Below are 16,907 nucleotides of genomic sequence, written 5' to 3' on the forward strand. Positions count from 1 at the left end.
TTAAGAAAATGTAAAACAAAAAATCCAATTTTTTGAAAATTCTGACTACCCCTAACCCCTTAAACGAAAAATGTCAAAAGCCGAACAAATACAGTATATAGTTAATTTATTTATCACTTATTATGTACATTAATAAGTATATGTCAGTACTTTTAATCTAATAATAATAATAATAGTAATTATTTTTAATAATAAATTTTTTCATAAATGAAAAACAAATACAACACTTTACAATGCAATGGTTTTAATTTTGAGAGAATGCATTTCATACCTATAAAGGCGATTTTTATACGCAGAAATATTAATTCACCGCAAATTTAACAACTAGTGATTATGGTCTAAACATATATGTATGTATGTATGTATATTTGTAGTACTATTTCAAAAATTTGTAACGTTTCAAAACGAAATGTTGAATTCTTTATGGCTCCACATTCAGCTAGAGAAATATGTAGCCAAAATAAGAGATGGAATTAGTTTCAGCGTTTACCGAAACTGCTATTACTACACTAAATCAATAAAGTACAATAAATAATTGGATCACAAACTTGCACTAACGTTTAATTATTTATAATGCACAATACTTTCATCTCAAGCACAAACTCAGAAGTGATCACACTATTTTTCATTAATCATTGCTTGGCAAACTACTTGTTTATTGTTTTTGTTTTACGCACACTCCCCTCGTAGTTTTCTGGAATATGAATGAAACAAATATGTATATTTTGAATGAAAGCAAATGAATTCCAGTTGTAATGCGTAAACAGGTCACACTGTAACTGTGTATATTAAATTAGATATGAGAAAAAAATTAAGTCTTTCAATTTGAGATACTTCGACGGTACGCTCTTAGGATGGATCCAGGGGAGTAAGAGAAACATAATTAGTTATTGTATTATAAACAATAATAAATGTTAGTATAAATAATTATTATGGTTACAACTTATTTGTACAATTACATAATGCAGGCGCTTGACTTATAAAATACTAATATGTATGTATGTGTGCATGTACATGAGGCATCTAAAATATTAGGAAATAACCCGTAAAAAGAATTTTTATAAATCGAATGAAAATAATTGAAAATGGGATGAATTCTGCACTTCTACACATTGGACGAAGGTATTCGAAATTTTTCTTTTAAAGCAACACAAATTCCTCAGTTTCTTCATCATCGTCATCGTGTGCACTAACATAAGTAACGCTATTGCTTTGTAAATCGAGTTCCTGCTTCATTTGTGTAACTTGCCGTTGCAATGGTTTATAAAGAGACTCATCGATTGAATCCCATTCTTCATCTAGGCATTGTCCGCGTGAGAATGTGAAGAGCGGGTAGTTTATTTCAACACATTGAGCACCCTCGCTTTGCCCACTGGTATTGGACGAGTTGATAGGTTGAACTGTTCCGGAGGCACAACGCATTGGGTGCAGATACTGTAAAAAAAAGCAAACATAAGTAATTCCTTACATGGGTTATATGCGGTCAAACAAATAGGGTACATCAACTAACACATGGGTCGAAAAGTGCCGGACCTAGCACATAGATGGCAGTTAGTACTAACCTTAAAAAAAGAGTTGTTAAAATTTCATGACTTTCTATTAATTAGTTCGTGAGGTATTGTGCTAAGAGTGACGCTACTTCTGCTATTTTCAAAACAATGGATCAAAAAGAGTTTCCTGTTTCAATGTCACACTGATTCTTGATGGGAAAAATACCGTTCAAGCGAAGCAATGACTTGAAAAGTATTGAAACAACAATAAAATGATAGTTTGCTAACTTCAAACGTGGTCATAGGGACACCGATGATGCACAACGCAGTTGATGTCAAAAAGAGGCGGTAACACCAGAAAACATCGAAAACATCCACAAAATCGCTGTGAATGATCGAAAAGTGAAGAAGCGTGAGTTAGCTGACATCGTAACACTATCAAAAGAATGTGTTGGCTTTATATTGCATGAGCATTTGACTATGAGAAAACTCTGTTCAAAGTGGGTGGCGCGTTTGCTCACTGTTGACCAAAAACACGAACGTGTTGATGATTCTGGGCAGTGTTTGGCCATGTTTAAACGTAATAAACCGGAATTTCGGCGTCGATATGTAAGTGGATGAAACATGGATCCATCACTTCACTCCGGAATCAAAACGATCGTCATTTGAGTGAACAGCAACTGGCGAACCTCGTCCTCGGTATTTTGGGATGTGTATCTTGTAAAATTCATCGACTATCTTGAGAAGGGAAATACTATGAACAGTGAATATTATATAGCGCTATTGGAGCATTTGAAGGCCGAAATTCCAAAGAAACGTCCGCATATGGCAAAGAAAAAAATTTTGTTTCATCAAGACAACGCACCGTGTCACAAGTCAATCAAACCAATGGCAAAAATACACGAATCGAATTTCGAATTGCTCCTACATCCACTGTATTCGCCAGATTTTGAGCCCAGCGACTACTACTGGCTATTCGCAGACCTAAAAAATTGCTAGCCGGTAAGAAATTTCGCTCGAAAAGGTTCTCGCTGAAACGGAGGCCTATTTTGAGACAAAACATAAATCATTCTACAAAAGTGGTATTGAAATATTAGAGCGGCGCTGGAATGATTGCGTTGTTCTTGATGGAAATTACGTTGATGAACAAAAGCTAATTTTGAACGTGTTGAAGAAAAACTTTAGGCCCGGGACGTCTAAGCCTTAACACGTTGGCTTAATTAAGTATAAACGTAATACATTTATACTTTTACTAGTTAATAGTTACTTACGAGTTGTACACTTTCCATGAAGTTATCGAAATCGGTTTTTGTGGGACAATAGAAGCCAATGCAGCAACTTGGATCCATTTTAGATGTTTTTAATTTTCGCGGTGATTTGCAATGAAATGATTGCAAGGAGAAATTGTCCTGATTAACGTCAACCATCTCCTGACAGTAATGGGGGTCCAGGTGTATCATTTTGTCTTCTAACAGATAAAATAAAAAAAAAAAAAAAAAAAAAAATTAAGTTTTTTAAAAAGCATTTAATACACACATACACGTATACCTTGGTATCCAACGAAATATAGCGAATGTTTTGGTCGGCCACCGATTATACCAATGCAGTATTCCGTACTCAGTAGCAGTTTTAAACAATGCGCATAGACAGGATTCAATTTATCTGTACCCAAACGTAGTGGAATTAATAAAATTAACGATTTCCATTGTTGTTTCTGCGATTTCGGCGTTTCAGTGCGACGTGTTGGTTGCCACGGCACATGTTTCTTTGGGGAGGGTTCCGGTATGCGGCACTCCTTTTCAACGTCTTGCATATAAACTACGAAAGATAAGTAATGATTGATTAAAGTGCACAATTTAATATTTACTTATACATAAGTATCGAATAAATTATCATTTATTATCAGCGATAAGTGCTTCAAAGAAGAACTATTCCATGAGTGTATGAAATATATTAATAATGTATTTATGTCAATACTCTTTACATGGATTTTGACATTGATAGCGCACTTATTAAATCACATACGAAATTTATTAAAATTTAATTAAAAAAAAAACGGAAAAATATATAAGGTACATTGTCTCAAACTTACTTGTACAATCCCTAGCTACATAAATTGCTATGTTATCGAAGTCAACATTTTCTTGAGCCGCCGTTTTTAGCGCTTGCCTGTAAATTAGTTTAATAAAGATTATTTAAGCAATCCATGACTTTGTATGCACATGATGAGATATTTACTTCAAGAGATATGAAACCGATGCTGGACCATACCAATCACCTGGCCGTTTGCCCATTTCTTCGCCCAAGCTAACTAACGCATGTATAGAGAAGGGACTGCTCTTAGAAGAACTATCACCGAACCATTTTATAATTTTTTTATGCATATTGTCTTCATACGTAGAATGCAATTGTGTTTCTGGATCATAACGCCAACCTGTCAAAAGGCAATGAGTTTTACAAGAAAATCGGATTACAAATATTTTTTTGTTATACAACATTTTTTTTTATCTAAATTTACTAGCTTTGTACATAAATATGAAAAATTGTTTTTGGTTTTTCACTTACTTCTGCCTAAGAAATGACAAATGAGGCCTTGAGCCAACAACATTTGCCCGCTACGCAGCATACATCCCCAACCACAATCGGATGTGTAATTTGAGCCATTCATTGTGGGGAATTCCCGCCTGTAAGTCATCCAAATTCGACTGTAAAAATCACGTCGGAATCCCTCGATACCCTCCTCCCATGGATGTTCAGCCACTTGATTTTCAACTGCATCCATACCTAATTCCTGCGGCACAACTATCTCATCAACTTCATGTGGATTGAGAGTTGGATATACATTGCTAGCGAGTATGGTGCTATCAACAGGCACATATTGTTCAGCAGTTTCGCATACGCTGCTAGTTACATTTGGTGTGATAACGCCAGCAGTTGTACTCAATTCTGTTGAGCTCTCCATGGACGATGGTGGCGTATATTTACGATGGTAGCAGCGGCCTAGAAGCCAAACAGGCTGCTCTTTAGAAAAATTTGGCTTTATTTTTCCACTCCATCCATATTTCACGTTATGCCACATTGATAGTAGTTTGGATTCCATACCCTTATGCGGTGTACGACTTCCAACAGACATTCCGTTTGTTGAACTCGTACCAATATCTGCTTCGTCCGTGTCAGTGGATGGGTTCGCAGTAGTTGCACTCGAATATAATAGCTGGAATGCGTTCATCAATCGGGATGAGGCCGAAACCTTTCGCTGCGCTGCTGACGTTTCCGCGTTCGATACGTCTGCCGATGTGGTAAGTGGTGTTAATGTTGTTGCAGCTGCTGCGGTCGTTGTACTCAAATTCATACCTGAATCAGCATTGTTGCTCTCGCCACTGCCTAAAGGCAACTGAATCGTTTGTATTGCTGCTGCTTGCTCTTCTTCTTCGACTGTGACATCGACAAGTGTAGGTGCAGCGGGCTGAGTACCTAAATTTTTGTTCGCACCAGCATGATTATTTTCCGTGTTTGTTGCACTTTTTCCAGCCGTCGGTGCCGCTGACGGAGGATCGCGCCCTTGTATAAGGTTTAACTTCTCGTCTGTCAACTGCGACAGTGACAGTAATCCATCGTAGCTCATCTGTGTAAAAATTTCGATAGTACTCAAGAATATGCTTCAGATAGTGTAATCGGAAATTTGTTTAAAATAGTTTTTTTTTAAATAGTGACTAATTGTTCAAAAATGAAGAACACACCAATCTTATAGATATGAAATATTTCTCATACCATTTGTTGTTCCTGCTTATCTGCTATGTAGAGTACCTGGCCCGATGCGCCTCTTCTAATTGATTACCAAATTTGTTTGCGTTTCGTGTATGCGTATTTTTGTTTTCCACGCCTCTTCGTTGGTGTTGTTCTGTGATAAGAATACTATGAATATTAATTAGCACTTTTTACCAAAATTTGCCCAAAAATTTATTTGCGAATGTTAATGCGAATGCAAAATGGTAGCGAAAAAACCCAGTAGAAAAACACACTAAAGGAGAAGCGAGGAGTAGTCAATTATCTGTAGCAGTGACGGTACTTGACATTTCAAAATTGTACCAAGTCGCCGAAAAAATATACTTTCAACACAATGCAACGTTATTGACTACCTAACCATACCCTCCTCAAAGGAAAAAAAATCATTTTAACAATGTTGTTATTGTACTTCTTATTAATACTCAGATATATTGAAAGTTTGTTTAACAAAGCAAAGGAAAACAATAAGATTTGCAATATGTGTGCAGCATATCATGAATTAATGAAAGAAAAGTCAAAGAAAATGGGATCACTGAGAATATCTACATCTCATTATTAAGAAACTCGGTTCGACATAAATTCATAACTCGATTCAGTCAATCAGCTTATTTTCATCAGGATCGTCAAAAGGTACTGGAATACGTACACCTCTACTTAAAAAATCATCACTGGCTTGGGCTGTTATTGATACGTTTTAGAATTATATTATATAATAAATTGCAAATTATTTCTATTACATTTTTGAGGTCGCTGGTTACACATGGTGTCAGTTTTTCAAAATTTCAATTCTAATTTAGATTTAAACATATTTTGACCCTAAAGCTGAAAGTAGTATAACATTAAAATTAAATTAATTAATTAATTATTTATATTTTATTAACTCGAACCAACTCAACTGAAAGAACCATGAAATCGTTTCAAGTTCCAACACATAATGAGCTATTAATTGTAATTTTCCAAAACAAATATCATGAAGCCGATATGAAAGCGCATATAACGGTACCAAAACAAAAACGTACAATTATTATATTATTCCGTATTGTACCTTTACGAAAATGGAAATACATGCGCTAATCGCATATAAAATTGTTTTTTTTTTTTTCTTATTACATTACCTCCTCGTTTCCAAAGAAAGCACTATTTTTTAGGCCGAAATATTTAATTACATAAGTAGTTCTAAATGTAATGCATTCCTATGTTACTTGCTGGGAAGTTAGTCGCAATTTTATGCGCGAACACGTTTGCTCTCATTTTTCCAATTATTTCAGTACAGTGGGACATTTAGTTAATTCTATTGAAACAATGAAAAAATAAATACTTTGACTTTGTTCATGCTGTTGAACTTATTATACCAGTGGCGGCTGCGGTTGTCATGTTTTATAATTCGTTCGTCCCTCGGAAGGCAATATCAATCCTCCAAATTAATTTCTGAAATCTGTTCATAATAACCATATGCCGCTCGACATAAAACAGTCACCATAGACGAACCGGCGTTCACGGAACGAATCGAATAAGGCAAACTTCAAGTATTCATATATAAACATTTTCATATACACCATTTATATTGACTTTTCTACGGCTTTCGAAAGGTTCTCCCATGTGATTCTCTAAAAAAAATAGCCTTTATTGGTTTGAGTCAGTCTTTTTAAGATGGTTTCTCTCTTACTTACACAATCATCGTTGAATTGTTTTTGCTTGTGTTCCGCATGGTAGCATCCTAATATCGCTATTTTTTTTTTTTTTTGTGTTTATCAATCGCAATCAAGCAGATCGCTATTAATAATGTTTGCAATTGGGGTAAACTATCTATCGCAAGTGCGACGTTTCTAAATGCTGCAGTATCATTAGCACCTCTAATCACATATACTATATGTGTCGCTCCTATTGCAAGTAAATTATATAAAAGGCCTGGATATAATCTTCGATACAAAATATACTTTCGTTAAACTTATTAATTTTATTATATATTGTATAAGTTGTGTGGCACGCTTTCCTTTATTAGGCGTCACAGTTCCGATTTCACTGACCCGCATACTCCAAAGCTTTTGTATATGTCATTTCTTGTTCGAAACTTGTATACACTTCTTTCATCTGGTCTCCATATTATACATATGATTATGCTTTGCACTACGTAATCTATGAGCTTCAGATTCCAACACCGCCTATGAACTGAGATGCCTATTAATTAATTTAAATTCCCACCAGAAATCTTTAAGCGCTTTGAAAATCGTTTTTCATTTTCAAACAATTGGTTTATGATTTTTTTTAATCTCCTTTACAAGTATTTTAATTATTTTATTTTATATATTATACTCACTGCTAGTGAGATTTATAAAGTCCCAAGAGAAGAGAGAGGCACACAGGAGAGATTACTAGATACGAAGGTGACAAGCGCACGAAGCTGAGGAAGACACAGACTACAGAAGATGCACCTTCTCCTAGAATGTAGCGCTGTAGCCCGGAGAAGATTGAGACATCTTGGCCAACTGCAGCCAGAGGAAAGGTACATACGCTCAATCCAACTCAGCTCTATCCTGAGCTTAATAAGGGAACTGGGCTTATATGAGGTACTGTGACGAGTAGAGGGCACAAAAATCCTGAGGTTGAAGTACAAACCACATTCATACATCTGCATCTACAGAAAAAAAGAGTAGCAGAGACCTTTCCAACAATAGTAAGAAATTGAGAGAAGACAGCACGCGAACGCAAGAAATGGCTAAAAGTCGTCTTGCAGGCCAAAGCTCAAAGAGCTACAACACCAAATGATGATTCATTGACTCCTTAATTGAATAAATAAATAAAAACTTAAGCCAATAAAGAACCGGTATGCCCGGTAATGCGATTACAAGGGTCATAAGAATATATTACAGTTATTTGAAATTCAAATTTTCATTGCATTTGCCGAAAGAGATATAGAAATGTTAGGGAATTCGTACACTGTATTCTCTATTTTCCATTCCTTGTTCTACTCTTTTATGTGTGTAGCAGCTGTTATTGTTTTGTTTTGACATTTACACCAAAAGTCTTTGTTTATATCCGCTATGGTTCTTTTTGCCACTTTGCATTGAAATTGTTTTGTTTACAATCATTTCACTGAAAACTCGTTTGTCGTATGTAATAACTGGCTGCGGGCGCACATACGCTAAATATACAAATTCCAGTGAAAGAAAGTGCTGCCACTTGTGTATTTCTCACTTATCACAATATGTAGATTTCACATATCAGGTGGCAACAAAGCAGTTTGCGCAAAAAATCAATATTGTGCGAAAATTAGTGAAAATGACAACAGTTCTTAGAGGTTTTCATGGAAATTGTGCTTTATTAGTAATTTTATTGATAATTTTTCTCCAGAATGCATGTAAGTAGACACTATGAGCGTTAAAGTTTGCGTTAATAATAAAATTGGTTCGCAGCCACACTTCATAGAACTCTGCGGCATTATGAGATACTTCGCAGCGAAGATTGTAGACACAAAATCGTTAAGCGCGGAATTAAACAGAGTTCACACCCCTATAACGTGATCAAAGAGGTAGAATTCAAGACGTTAGGCAAAAATTTTCGATTAATATTGCACCCGCATCGGGAGGTCTTGCACAGTAATTTCAAAGCGTATACTGTAGATGGCGATGGAAACGAGACAGTGGTGCATCTAGGTAAATACATTTTCAATAGATACGACTTTGTTATTGATTACAACTATCCCGTGCTTTTATATAGATCATGATAGTTTTTACACCGGACGCGTATTCGGTGAAATGGAATCGTCTGTTCGGGCGCATATTGACGATGGTTTGATGACCATGTCCATAAATCTACCGGACGAAACATATCACGTAGAGGTGAGTTGAAGTTTGGTAGTTAGTTCTTTTTTAATTTTTGCTCCTAAAGCCATCTTGGCGTCACTTGCCATTGTCTGCGAGGAAAACCATGGTAGCCTACAGAACATCTGATGTGAAGTTTAATTGGAATAAGAATGGGAATGGCCAGGGTGGGGCACCTATGACATGCGGTTATGTCAAAGAAGGATTAGGTATGACCAAAATGTTGAATATGATGGTATAAAAAATTACTAATGACTTCTTTACACAGAATTAGAAACCGATGACGAAGAAGATGAAAATGACGAAAACACACGGACGATACATAAGGAGAACGGAGGGCGCAATGCGCGTAAACGTAAAAAACGGCAAGCGGATCAGTATGAATACACGCCCACAAAAACTCGCTGCCCCCTGTTGCTGGTGGCCGATTACCGTTTCTTTCAAGAAATGGGTGGTGGGAACACAAAAACAACAATAAATTACTTGGTATTTTGTTATAAAAGTAGTTTAAGCCTCATTTTTTAATTTGTCGTTCTTCTCTCTTATATCAGATAAGTCTGATTGATCGTGTGCATAAAATATATAACGACACTGTGTGGCAAGATCGAACAGTAAGCAGAAAGAAGTGACATTTTTCAGATTTGATATTATATTTAATTTGCCAATATATTTTATATTCTAGGATCAGGAAGGTTTTAAAGGCATGGGTTTCGTGATAAAGAAAATCGTAGTGCACTCGGAACCAACACGGCTGCGTGGCGGAGAAGCTCATTACAATATGATTCGCGAAAAATGGGATGTACGCAATTTATTAGAGGTGAGTGCAATTTTGTTTATGTGTAGAATACAGGCTCCGACTCACTGTAGGCTTTAATGACATTGAGGTAATCAAAATGCTTTCTCTGCTCTTTCTTCTCATCTCATAACATTACAATATATGGATATACGTAGGTGTTTTCGCGGGAGTATAGTCATAAAGATTTTTGCTTAGCACATCTCTTTACTGATCTAAAATTTGAAGGCGGTATACTAGGTTTGGCTTATGTGGGTTCTCCCCGTCGCAATTCCGTTGGTGGAATTTGTACACCAGGTTACTAAATAAAAAAAAATAATATTATTTCCTTTGGCTTAGCAAAACTTTTTTTTATGAATTTTGTGGTCAATATTGAAATTGTTGTTTAATTTGTATTCTTGCGTATGTTGGAAAAATGTGTGAACAATTTGCAACTTAATTATGGTTTTAAACAAGTTTTTTAAGCACAATTTACTTTTAATTTTATTTACTTTATATTTACTGCATGAATATAATGCTTTAAAATGCAAATTAATTTCATGTTAACACTTTTTGTTTTCTATCCAATAGAGTATTTCAAAAATGGTTACACCCTGTATTTAAACTCTGGATTGAGTAGTTCGCGCAATCACTATGGACAGCGTGTCATTACGCGTGAAGCAGATTTGGTGACTGCACATGAGTTCGGTCATAATTGGGGTTCCGAGCACGATCCGGACATACCAGAATGCTCACCCAGTGCCTCACAAGGTGGAAGTTTTCTCATGTATACCTATTCTGTGAGCGGATATGACGTCAATAATAAGGTAAAAAAAAGTGCCTATATAATTATTGAATGAATTTGTTAAATACTCTTATGTACATATCTTTAAGTATATATACTAATGTACATATATATATTTTTGAATAGAAATTCTCCCCGTGTTCTCTGCGTTCGATACGTAAAGTGTTGCAAGCAAAATCAGGTCGTTGCTTCTCTGAGCCCGAAGAATCATTTTGTGGCAATTTGCGGGTTGAGGGTGACGAGCAATGTGACGCCGGTCTCCTGGGTACTGAAGACAATGATGCGTGTTGTGATAAGAACTGCAAATTGCGTCGCAATCAGGGTGCCTCGTGTAGCGATAAAAATTCGCCTTGCTGCCAAAGCTGCCAATTCATCTCGGCCGGTATGAACTGTCGAGACGCACAGTATGCCACCTGCGAGCAGGAGGCACGTTGCTCGGGCTCGCATGCCGAGTGTCCAAAATCGCCGCCAATGCCAGACGGCACAATATGCCAAGAGCGTGGCCAATGTCGAAACGGCAAGTGCATACCGTACTGCGAGACGCAGGGTTTGCAGAGCTGTATGTGCGACATCATTCAGGATGCATGCAAACGGTAAATATAACACGATATGCAGCAATAAAATTCAGCTATTTAGTATATTAATAATTATTTTCCCAAAAATTTCAGCTGCTGCCGCATGAGCATAAATGAAACATGCTTCCCGGTAGAGCCACCAGATATGTTGCCTGACGGCACTCCGTGTATACAAGGATTCTGCAATAAAGTAAATTATTAAAGCATTATCATAATGCTTTTGATCTAATCGAATGTGTGCTATTTCAGGGTGTATGCGAGAAAACGATACAAGATGTAGTCGAACGATTTTGGGACATTATCGAGGAGATAAATATTAATCGCGTTTTGCGCTTTTTAAAAGACAATATTGTCAGTAAGTAAAATGTTGAATATTGGAAATTAAATTGTTTATTTACCCTACATACCATTCCCAGTGGCCGTTGTTGTCATCACATCAATATTTTGGATACCTGCCAGTTGTGTGATTTCATATTTCGATCGGAAAAAAATGCGCCATGAAATTAAACGGTTGGAATGGAGTCAGAAGCTCGATCTAATACATCCCAGCGACCGACGACGCGTTATACACATCAGGTGCGTGTGTGCGCGAGCGCATGCATCGCGGTCTGCATGCGAAAGCAATTAACATACATATGTACTTCAAATATAGCTTCATACTTATAAGACACTAACGTTGAAAATGAAAATTTGGTTTATTATTGTTTCCAGAGTGCCGCGTCAAAAAATATCTGTGACGCGCATGTAAACTGTTCCGGCGAATGGAGTGCAGCGGAGTGCTTTGTTAAATGTAAGGGACTTCATTTGAAATTCGGCGGGCATACGGGTACATGCAAATTATCAAAATCATTGTAAATAGGATTTAGATGAGGCGCACACAACTTTTACAAATATGTACGTGTAAATAGCTTATAGCTTTGACTGAAAGTATTTGGACTATTTGGTTATTTAATATTTTACCCATTATTTTTTCCCCCCTACGAATTCGAAAACATAATTTTCGCTTATTTTGTTTAATACGTAGCTCTCAACTGAATTCGTTCACTTCGTTTTGTACTGCCTAATTCATTATCATTTCACACCTGTTATCAGTGAATCAGTAAATTTAAAACTTTTTTGCATTTGGTTGATTATACTCTATATTCCCTATCTTATAAAAATACTACTATCTTCATTAACAACCCAATCACGGTAGCCAAATTGCCTTAACTTTTACCACCTCACCGTGATTTCCGAAGTGAAATTATCAAGGTACAAATACTTGTTTGTCAAGGCTGTATTTAGTATATTGTACATATGTATGTACACAACAAATTTTATAAATCGTGTTCAACAATATTAAGAATATCTTTCTTTAGGATCAAATTGTTTTATTTATTCTAAAGAATATATGTATATATATTTCTTTCGTGGCATATTCTTGTATTTAGCTTAGTTAGGAGTTGGTAACAAAACAAAAGGAAAACGTTCTGTCTCCAACACCTTTTCAAGTAATTAATAGTAATTATCGAATAAATACTACATAGCCGGTTTACGTTTCGAAAGAAAATCTCTTATTAAATAGAATTTCTATATTACTATAAAAGGAAATAAATGCAAGTTGTACAGTAAAATTGAATTACTTTTTTCTAATATAAAAAAAAAGATTGATAGCGGTGCAATTTTATATCTATATTTTTTTTATTAAAAAGTTATATTTTCAAGTACACCGTTTTCATCCCTCAAATCACAAAAATTCATTTCATTTGTTTTGGATGTTGGAAATTATTTATTTTAAGAATTACCTACTATGGTCATTACCTTATCTTAGGTGTACAAAAATAGTTTTTGTTTGTTTGTTTATTACATACATCAATTTATGTAATAAATTTTTAACTTTTAATTTTTATTTTTGAATTCGTATTAAATTTATGTTGTTCTGTAAACGTTTTTTATTTCCTTTTATTTTTGCCGTTTGTCTGTGGTGGTGGCAACGCTTCTTCGTACTCTTCATCATCATATTCTTCTTCGTCATTTGGACCCCATCCGGGTTCGTAGCACTCTTCCATCGCGATTTGACCATACCAATTTTGTCCATACAAATGAACAGGACCTGTACCTTGAATTAATTTGAATGTAACTGAAGTGTTGAGGAATTCCACATTGGGACGTAAAGAGCGGGTTTCTCCAGCTTTGAGAACTGCAATAGGGACTTTAAGCGTTTCTTTGTGATTTGTTCGGACCTCAACCTGCGAATAGACAAAAAAAAAGCATGGTTAGTGAAATGATATATAGTCAATAGATATTTATATATACTCGTATGTATTTAAAATATTAGATTTTCCTCGAGTGAGAGTAATCGCCGTAGCCGAATGGTTGTGTGCGGGGACCGAATCACCGTGAAACATTCAAATGAATAACATTTCTAACAGCGGTCGTGTCTCGGCAGGCAATGTCAAACACCCAAAAAAGGGTGAAAGCGCCAATATATATTTGGAATATATTAAACTGCCAATATACCCGAATGGATTGATGCGAGACTAACATTCAGAGAGAATCTCGGTGAAATACTAAAATGAAGAAAAAGTTTTTCCTGGGAGTGGGATACGGTACACTAGACAGGGCTAGTTTACTAATAGCGATCGCCTCTCAGCAGGCAATGGTGAACCTCCGAGCGTACTTCTGCCATGAAGAAGCTCCTCATGAAAAACCATCTTCCGTTCGGAGTCGGCTTAAAAGTGAGGGTCCCGCCATTTGTGAAAAAACATAAGGACGCACGCCCCAAATAGGAGCAGGAGCTCGTCCTAGCACTCAAAAAAGGGTATAAGCGCCACTATATATGTATGTATTTGGAATATATTAATTTGACTGCCGCGCGAACGTACTCTCTCATAAGTTGCTTTTCACAATATCGTTGTTTCAAAATAATAGTAAACCGTTTCCGACATTTGAGATTTCCATGTAAATATGTTTAGACTTTTCCATGCAAAACGTTTTCGCCATTTGAAATGTCCGTGTAAATATTTTTAGATTTTTCCAGAAGTTCAGTTTATAAAAACAAACAAATTTACATACAAAAACATATACCATATATAAATATGTATTTTAGCGCGAGATTATTCGGGTTGCTTTCTGAACAGTACACAATTTGTGATATATTACAACTAATTAGCCAATAATTAAATATTCGCGGTTTAAGCAACCGACAAAACTAGTTTTTTGCTGACATTGACCAAGAATATAGGTAAATAGCCAATCATCTATTGTATAGTATGTACATATAAATAACTAAATTATTTGAAGAACATTGAAATCCCCGATTTCTTTTTAAGAAATATTCCTTAAGCGAAAACTCACCTGCACTACGTTAAATTCTCCTTCTTTAGCTTCAGCGCCCAGACAAATCTGCTTAATGACCAATTTTTGATCGTCCGCGTTTGAGTGTGGTTTTTCCATTTCAAATTGAGCCAAAGGTTCTTCTCCAGTCAGCGTCTCTCCTAGAATACCAATAAAAAAATTATACACAAGTATACAAGACTGCTATAAATTCCATGACTGTCATTCGTTCAATGCTGCGAAATGGAATTATATAAAATTTAGCATATTTGCTTACCATAAAATGATTCCTGTTCCATTTTTAATGCAAATTTTATTTGATTGGTAAATGCAAAATACTTGGTTTCCTACGATAGTTTTCGTTGAAAAATACACGTGCCAAACTAAGTAAGGTCAGCAACCACGCACGAATTGGTATACGAAGAAAGCAAAAACTGTAAATGCAAACCCAGTACAAATCAAAACTTTTCAAGTGCAAGGCAAGTTTTCAAATGATAGGCGGAAAGCCGCCTTAAAGCAAAACACGAATAATAATGGCGGCAAAAGAAACATTAAATTCGTAGTGCTGCCAGAGTACTTATAAAGGTCCAACTAAAATTGTGATGGGCACACTCAGGGCCAGTTGTTCAGCATTAATTTAGCTATGCCGAAGGCCCTGGCAGCCAGTGCTCTTTATTTCGTGAAAAATAATTTTTTTTTCCTCGTTATAAATAAAATAATTAAGCTATACTTTCCAGTTAAACTAGCAATGAATAACTGGCATTCATACTATATATTTGATTTTGCGTACGGGATAGCACAGATTAATACTTGTGCAAGGCACCCCGCACGACACTAACCACCTTTTCATATGCCCCATCAAACCCACTCATTTAACACCTCTCTCCCTCTGGCAGGGCAAAAATACTGCTACAACAACAACAACTTGTGCAATATAAAGATGTAAAGAAATTTGGAGATATTATCGTTATAAGTGAAATAATATAAAAACACTGTATTTTCATTGAATGCGAGTATAACCTTATCATACGAAAGTGGAGATATTGGAAAACATCGACGCACTGAAAATATTCATATCACGTTTTAAATTTTATCGTTTTTAATTTTATCGAATAAACGTAATATCAAATAAAATATACAGTATCCCTGCAATCAAGACTTTTTCTAAAAATCCTAAAAATTAAGGGAGATTTTTTAATGACTTGTCAGAATGATTCCCAAAAATGATTAAATGGAAAATTATATCATGAGACTTGCCTTGACGTTAGTAAAGCAAGTACGAATAAGAAGTAAACAAGAATGGTCAAAGACACATGCAAATGCAAGAATAATGCAAATGATAAACAAACTTGTGAGTATACGTTTAAAATTTTAAAATATTTTTATTTACTTTTATAAAGTTGAAATAACAATAGAATTGTTAAATAAACAAAAAGATAACGCAGCGCTAGCAACGGAGGCTTTCAGTTGGAATTGTAAAACTATTATGAACAAATTTTAGGAAAAGCAAAAGAAGAAACGTGTATACCGTGAATATATGTAACCAAAAGTAATCGGAAATTGGATATGTGGAATAGCTATTGACCGAAATGTCTTATTCTTTTCTCGAGAAAAATATGTCAACTTATTATATGTCGAAATTACAAAAATATTGTCATACGCCTTGTGAAAATGTTGTGTATTTTAAATGAAATGGAGTAAGAAAAATTCTGTACTTCCATGAATTATAAATTTATTATAGCAAAATATATGCATGCAACTCTAACCCCGCACTTTTTAAATTTTTTTTACTTGCTCTTTTTGTTAAACTTTTTTTCCTTCTTGACGTCACATCCATACAGCCGTCTGTCAAACTTAAGCCGAAACAGATAGTGGAACGTTTCACTGGCGCAATCTTCTTTTTTCTTTTAGGCATGCCAGAATGAGTCCGTTGCGTTTTTTGTACCGCTGGCATGTCATGCTAATCGCAGAGAGATGCCACAGTTAAAACATTGCTGTATAGATACCAGTCAACAGTATTGTATTGTATGCTGTGAATGTATGCACGTGCATAATTTTTTTCTATATTGGCTTTCCACTCACTTTTGCTTATTCTTCCTCTTCTCTTTTTTGTTTAGTTTCTGTGTTGAGGTCACGGAATTTAGGAAGGCGCTATCTTGTATTCTATCATTCTTGTATTAATTTAATTTAAATATAATTTGGCATTTACACGGAACAGTTTACGCAGGCAATAGCAAGACATTCTCACTTTTTCTTAATACATTCCCAACTCTCTCATTGTCCTCTTCTTAATATTTGATTTTTCAAAAACACTAAATTGGGCAAACGATTGTGAGAAATCAA

General features: G+C 35.5%; 3 protein-coding genes across 8 annotated transcripts; 1 reads left to right on the forward strand and 2 right to left on the reverse strand.

The window, feature by feature from the left end:
• Positions 1–126: 126 nt before the first annotated feature.
• Positions 127–5,519, reverse strand: LOC128855754 (cysteine protease ATG4D). Of its 4 annotated transcripts, XM_054090914.1 has the most exons (8): positions 5,262–5,518; positions 4,845–5,115; positions 4,056–4,778; positions 3,729–3,924; positions 3,583–3,659; positions 3,039–3,308; positions 2,762–2,958; positions 127–1,434 (listed from the first exon to the last, which is right to left on the reverse strand). In XM_054090914.1, exons 1-8 carry the CDS (start codon positions 5,262–5,264, stop codon positions 1,141–1,143), a joined length of 2,031 nt encoding a protein of 676 aa, XP_053946889.1. In that variant the 5' UTR covers positions 5,265–5,518; the 3' UTR covers positions 127–1,140. The 4 variants fall into 4 exon arrangements, with proteins under 4 accessions (XP_053946889.1, XP_053946888.1, XP_053946886.1 ...); XM_054090913.1 differs by having other exon boundaries at positions 4,056–5,115; positions 5,298–5,519; XM_054090911.1 differs by having other exon boundaries at positions 4,056–5,115; positions 5,262–5,519.
• A 2,876-nt stretch (positions 5,520–8,395) lies between these two features.
• On the forward strand, positions 8,396–12,849 carry LOC128855755 (ADAM 17-like protease). Of its 3 annotated transcripts, XM_054090916.1 has the most exons (14): positions 8,399–8,634; positions 8,690–8,929; positions 8,994–9,115; positions 9,165–9,306; positions 9,366–9,583; positions 9,649–9,708; positions 9,780–9,914; positions 10,049–10,187; positions 10,461–10,696; positions 10,801–11,267; positions 11,343–11,439; positions 11,499–11,604; positions 11,666–11,825; positions 11,961–12,849. In XM_054090916.1, the coding sequence occupies exons 1-14, from the start codon at positions 8,556–8,558 to the stop codon at positions 11,995–11,997; spliced, it is 2,238 nt and encodes a 745-aa protein (XP_053946891.1). In that variant the 5' UTR covers positions 8,399–8,555; the 3' UTR covers positions 11,998–12,849. The 3 variants fall into 3 exon arrangements, with proteins under 3 accessions (XP_053946892.1, XP_053946890.1, XP_053946891.1); XM_054090915.1 differs by lacking the exon at positions 11,961–12,849 and having other exon boundaries at positions 8,397–8,634; positions 11,666–11,943; XM_054090917.1 differs by lacking the exons at positions 10,049–10,187; positions 10,801–11,267; positions 11,343–11,439; ... (1 more) ...; positions 11,666–11,825; positions 11,961–12,849 and having other exon boundaries at positions 8,396–8,634; positions 10,461–10,590.
• Positions 12,850–12,988: 139 nt separating this feature from the next.
• On the reverse strand, positions 12,989–15,056 carry LOC128855757 (nucleoplasmin-like protein). The gene is made up of 3 exons (XM_054090918.1): positions 14,842–15,056; positions 14,586–14,725; positions 12,989–13,477 (listed from the first exon to the last, which is right to left on the reverse strand). Exons 1-3 carry the CDS (start codon positions 14,861–14,863, stop codon positions 13,181–13,183), a joined length of 459 nt encoding a protein of 152 aa, XP_053946893.1. The 5' UTR covers positions 14,864–15,056; the 3' UTR covers positions 12,989–13,180.
• Positions 15,057–16,907: the final 1,851 nt, after the last annotated feature.

This window comes from Anastrepha ludens, chromosome 2 (assembly GCF_028408465.1).
Source record: "Anastrepha ludens isolate Willacy chromosome 2, idAnaLude1.1, whole genome shotgun sequence".
Classification (NCBI taxonomy): Eukaryota; Metazoa; Arthropoda; class Insecta; order Diptera; family Tephritidae; genus Anastrepha; species Anastrepha ludens.

Bases quoted from the DNA above. Each gene is read 5' to 3' on its own strand.
- LOC128855754 (XM_054090911.1), bottom strand. The intron at 2,959-3,038 runs GTATACGTGTAT...TTTATCTGTTAG, and splicing joins ATATTTCGTTGGATACCAAG to AAGACAAAATGATACACCTG. The intron at 1,435-2,761 runs GTAAGTAACTAT...TTTTTTTTACAG, and splicing joins TCATGGAAAGTGTACAACTC to TATCTGCACCCAATGCGTTG.
- LOC128855755 (XM_054090915.1), top strand. From the start codon at position 8,556: ATGACAACAGTTCTTAGAGGTTTTCATGGAAATTGTGCTTTATTAGTA. The intron at 8,635-8,689 runs GTAAGTAGACAC...ATTGGTTCGCAG, and splicing joins AATTTTTCTCCAGAATGCAT to CCACACTTCATAGAACTCTG. The intron at 10,697-10,800 runs GTAAAAAAAAGT...ATTTTTGAATAG, and splicing joins GATATGACGTCAATAATAAG to AAATTCTCCCCGTGTTCTCT.
- LOC128855757 (XM_054090918.1), bottom strand. From the start codon at position 14,863: ATGGAACAGGAATCATTTTATG. The intron at 14,726-14,841 runs GTAAGCAAATAT...TTGGTATTCTAG, and splicing joins GGAACAGGAATCATTTTATG to GAGAGACGCTGACTGGAGAA. The intron at 13,478-14,585 runs GTGAGTTTTCGC...GTCTATTCGCAG, and splicing joins GAGAATTTAACGTAGTGCAG to GTTGAGGTCCGAACAAATCA.